The sequence below is a fragment of the Sinocyclocheilus anshuiensis genome, unplaced genomic scaffold (assembly GCF_001515605.1).
Source record: "Sinocyclocheilus anshuiensis isolate Anshui unplaced genomic scaffold, SAMN03320099.WGS_v1.1 scaffold1453, whole genome shotgun sequence".
Classification (NCBI taxonomy): Eukaryota; Metazoa; Chordata; class Actinopteri; order Cypriniformes; family Cyprinidae; genus Sinocyclocheilus; species Sinocyclocheilus anshuiensis.
The window spans coordinates 1,373,743-1,377,743 of NW_015549558.1; the positions used below are offsets into that span (position 1 = coordinate 1,373,743).

Genomic DNA, 4,001 nt, shown 5'->3' on the forward strand with positions numbered 1-4,001 from the left:
TAAACAGAAAAAACTAATAAAAATGACAAGCACATAAAATTACTTAAACTTAAAATTTAAATGAAAACTGAAAATAAAAGTAAAATCTAAAGCATTAATAAACATTATAATAGTATATAAACAATACTAAAATAACACTGGTCCAAATATAATTCTCAGCTCGACATGTTACATAAAAATAAACCAATCAAAACAGCACATTTTCAATGACAAGCCACTATAACTACTGTCCACCAGGACCACCATTGGTGGGCTATAAGAGGTTTGCTGAACTACCTAACCATGAAAGCAAGCCAAGGTCATGGTTAAGGTGAGAGCAAACAGAGAAAATAGAAGCAAAGTGAAAGAGCCGAAACAAACAAAGCGTGCTTGAGGAGTGAGAGAGAGAAAAAAAGAGGACTCTGCTATCAGTACTGATAGCAAGGAAAAGAAGGGAGAAAGTGAAAAGCAGCCAGGGTAGTTGGACAGACCAGGTACGTCCATTATGTTTTCAGTGATATGGACTAATTGAGGGAAAGTTGGGTAATGTGTAGTGAATATGTGCACTGAATTGCCACACACTCATTTGAATCATTGTCAAAATATCACAATAATTGTCGGTCTCACAGATAATCAATTCAATCAGAGCCAAAATGGCTTCTCATGGAACAGATTTACAGATCATTAACTGATCCATTTGCACTTTCTCTGAGCCTCTGTCAAAGACCAGTGAGTTTAGAGTAATCTGCCCTCTCAGATCCTCAACATCAGCATCAGTGGTTGCAGGTAATGGGCTGGTTTTAAATTAGCGTGTGAATGCCCAGTGCAGCAGTGTTGTCTACTACAGTCATGCCCTACTATAGGGTACTGAATCAGAGTCTCACACAGGGGATGCAGTGGGAGACGACAGCATTTGTTGCAAGCGGTGCTTAGGCTGTAGGGCCTTCAGCAGGTTGAATCTGAGGAAACAGAGATGAGAAAGAGGCACAGAGCTGGGCTCTACTGCAAAATGACCATTAAAACTCATTGCAACTACTGGTATATATTTTGAAATGACATAATTATCTGTATTTGGACCTCTGATCTATATATATGACTGGATTGCTCATCACGCTCTAAACTTCCATTCAGCGGTGAAGCCACCAGAAGTGTTCGAGCCGCCATCTTACTATTCCCTACCGGCAGAGAGCACCATTGACTGTCAGCCAAAACACTGACCTAAAATCACCCCTTATTTGAAGAGTATCAGTAACACAGGATTAGTTTTTAAGATATGTGTATGTAAATAACTTCTTACTTCAGATGTTATCTGCAATGTTTATGGTATTTTCGGGCAGGACAAGCGATATATTGAAATCATTTACACTGCCGACACAGGTGACTGATCCAACACAAAATATATTTCTTTATGTACGTAATTATGCAGGAAATATTAAACATGAATATCTGGTCTTAGTATCTGGAATTGATTCGGATATACAATACATATTACAATACAAGCCTGCTACTATATTGCTCCATATTGTATTGAAATTCAAAGCTTACCATCTTGGAAAAAAAGCTTCATGTCTTTAAATCGTAGCATACGCACGTCAGTGTTATTTCTCTGAATAAGTTACGATGTGTGTATTATTTTATGTCCTGAGGGAGCAATATCTCTTTCAGACTCCTCAAGATGGTGCAAATTCTATGGCATTTTAGCATTACAGTTTCCAGGAATAATGTGTATGTTTAGTTAATTATTAATTTAACCAACGTTTACATCATTACCTGCTTCAAAATGAATGCTGTTAACGAAATCATTGTTAGAAAAACATTTGCAGTTAGCCTACTGTACGAATAAAAAACATCAATTACATAAACCACGAACGTACAAGGTGAATTAACTCATAAATACAAAGCATAAAAATTTATTCAGATTTCATGATCACTTTGTCATTTGACATGGATATGTTGTGGATTTGTCCGTCTGATGTTCATCATGTTCATCTAATGTTCGCTATGGTAATGTATAGGACACGTAACTTTTTAATATGCAGGGGAAATTCCCGACATTAAACAAATAACCATTTACATGCTTAGTACGTTTGCATTGTAAGAATGTACAGGGATACTTCCGATATAAAAACGCTGACTCGTTAGGTGATGTTTTCTCATTAAAATTTTACGATTTCCTATGAATTCAATAGAATGTATGGGAATACTGGGGAATACCACGAAGCGGCGACTTCACTTTTATGACGTCACGAGCAATCCAGTTCTCTATTATAGATCAGTGATTTGGACAGAATTGGATATGGGTATGGCTTAAACAGGAAGTGTGGAAACGAAATTTTAGACGTAACTATTAAATTTATCCTACTATTTAACTATTTTTAATTTAATGTATAATTCATACAAGCGTGATTCATACAATTACATGTTTTTTACTGCAATCGATATGTAAAAAGCGAGTAAGTGAGACAACAGCATGCTTATGCTAATCTCGCTCAGGTTTAAAACATTATATATTTCATTTTAAAAAGTGGAAGATATATAATATGCTTATTAAAAATATTGCTTTATCCATGTGCTTGTTAAATCACTGATTTACAAATGTTTCTTCTATAATCTGGTGGAACTTGCTATATGTTTTGAAGTCATTTCTGCCTTTCCTAATAATATGCCCTTTAAAAAAAAAAAAGAAATTAATGCTTTAATTTAACAAGGATGCATAAAATTTATCTTTAAATACTTTTACATTTTTACAAAAAAAATCTTCAGTATTTCAAATCACGGTTTCCAAAAAATATTAAGCAGCACAACTGTTTCAACACTGATAATAATACGAAATGTTTCTTGAGCAGCAAATCAGTATATTAGAATGATTTCTGAAGGATCATGTGACACTGAAGACTGGAGTAATGATGCTGAAAATTCAGCTTTGCCTTCTCAGGAATTAAATTTTTTAAATACATGAAAATTTAAAACCATTATTTTTTTAAATGTAAAAATATTTTTCACAATATTACCGTTTTACAGTATTTTAATTAAATAAAAGCAGCCTTGCATAAGAGACTTATCGTACCAACCCCAAACTTTTGAACGATAGTGTACATTTGTGTGTATGTGTTTAATATCCTAGTATATTAACGTGCTTATAAATAATTTAAACTGGCACTTCAGGTAGTTTTTATACAACCTGGCAGTTGTAGGGTGAAAAAGCCTTGACAGCAGAGAGAGAAATTGAAATTGCTAAACAGCTGATGTATTAATGACTGCATCGGAAGAGAGAAAGGATTATTGAAGCACTTGAAGCTCAAAAGGTCATTAAACTGCAGCAGAGATCTTACTGTGATTAAAAGAGTTAAACAGCAGCTAGAAGGGTTAGATATTACAGCAAAGCACCAACACAGCTGCAAGTTTTAAAAGAATGTCTGTTAGAAAGAAGATTTCAAGAGAGACAAACGATGCCATACTTGCGTGATCCAGAGCCAGATCTTTTATTTGAAGGTGAAGACATGGAGTCAGCAGTCCTCTCCCTTCTTTCTCCTTCTTCAGCTGGATCTTTTTTCCTCCATGTCAACACAGCATGAATAGCTCAGCTGCAGCCAGCCTGAATAAAACACAAGAACATAGACAATGTCGTCAGTTTGACTTGCGGAAATTATTTGAAAGGGGTCATATGATGTTGCTAAAAAGAACATTATTTTGTGTATTTGGTGTAATGAAATGTGTTTATGCGGTTTAAGATGGAAAAAAACCAAAAACATTTTCCACATACTGTACATTATTGTTTCTCCTCTATGCCCCGCCTTTCTGAAACATGTCGATTTTTACAAAGCTCATCGGTCTGAAAAGCGAGGTGTGCTCTGATTGGCCAGCTATCCACGGATCAGCTCTAGGCATGACGAAGCAGATATTGTCCTCTTTTTGAAGGCCAAACAAAGTAGTTTCACACACGGCAACAACAACACTACAGCGAGAATAAAAGTTACGCCTTCTTTCTTTGCGTGAACATTTGGGCGGCGTTATGCAAATCT

At 35.5% G+C, this 4,001-nt stretch overlaps 1 protein-coding gene across 6 annotated transcripts in view; it reads right to left on the reverse strand.

The window, feature by feature from the left end:
* The window catches only part of LOC107657067 (syntaphilin-like), a 16,229-nt gene that overhangs the window by 5,172 nt on the left and 7,056 nt on the right, over positions 1-4,001 (reverse strand). For 4 of the 6 annotated variants that reach the window (XM_016445078.1, XM_016445079.1, XM_016445081.1 and 1 more), the window contains exons 2-3: positions 3,438-3,574; positions 864-938 (exon numbers count right to left, since the gene is read on the reverse strand). In XM_016445078.1, the coding sequence (XP_016300564.1) occupies positions 864-938; positions 3,438-3,481 (119 nt within the window). In that variant the 5' untranslated portion in view covers positions 3,482-3,574. The remainder of the gene's footprint in view (positions 1-863; positions 939-3,437; positions 3,575-4,001) is intronic. The other 2 variants (XM_016445082.1, XM_016445080.1) reach the window with 1 other exon arrangement.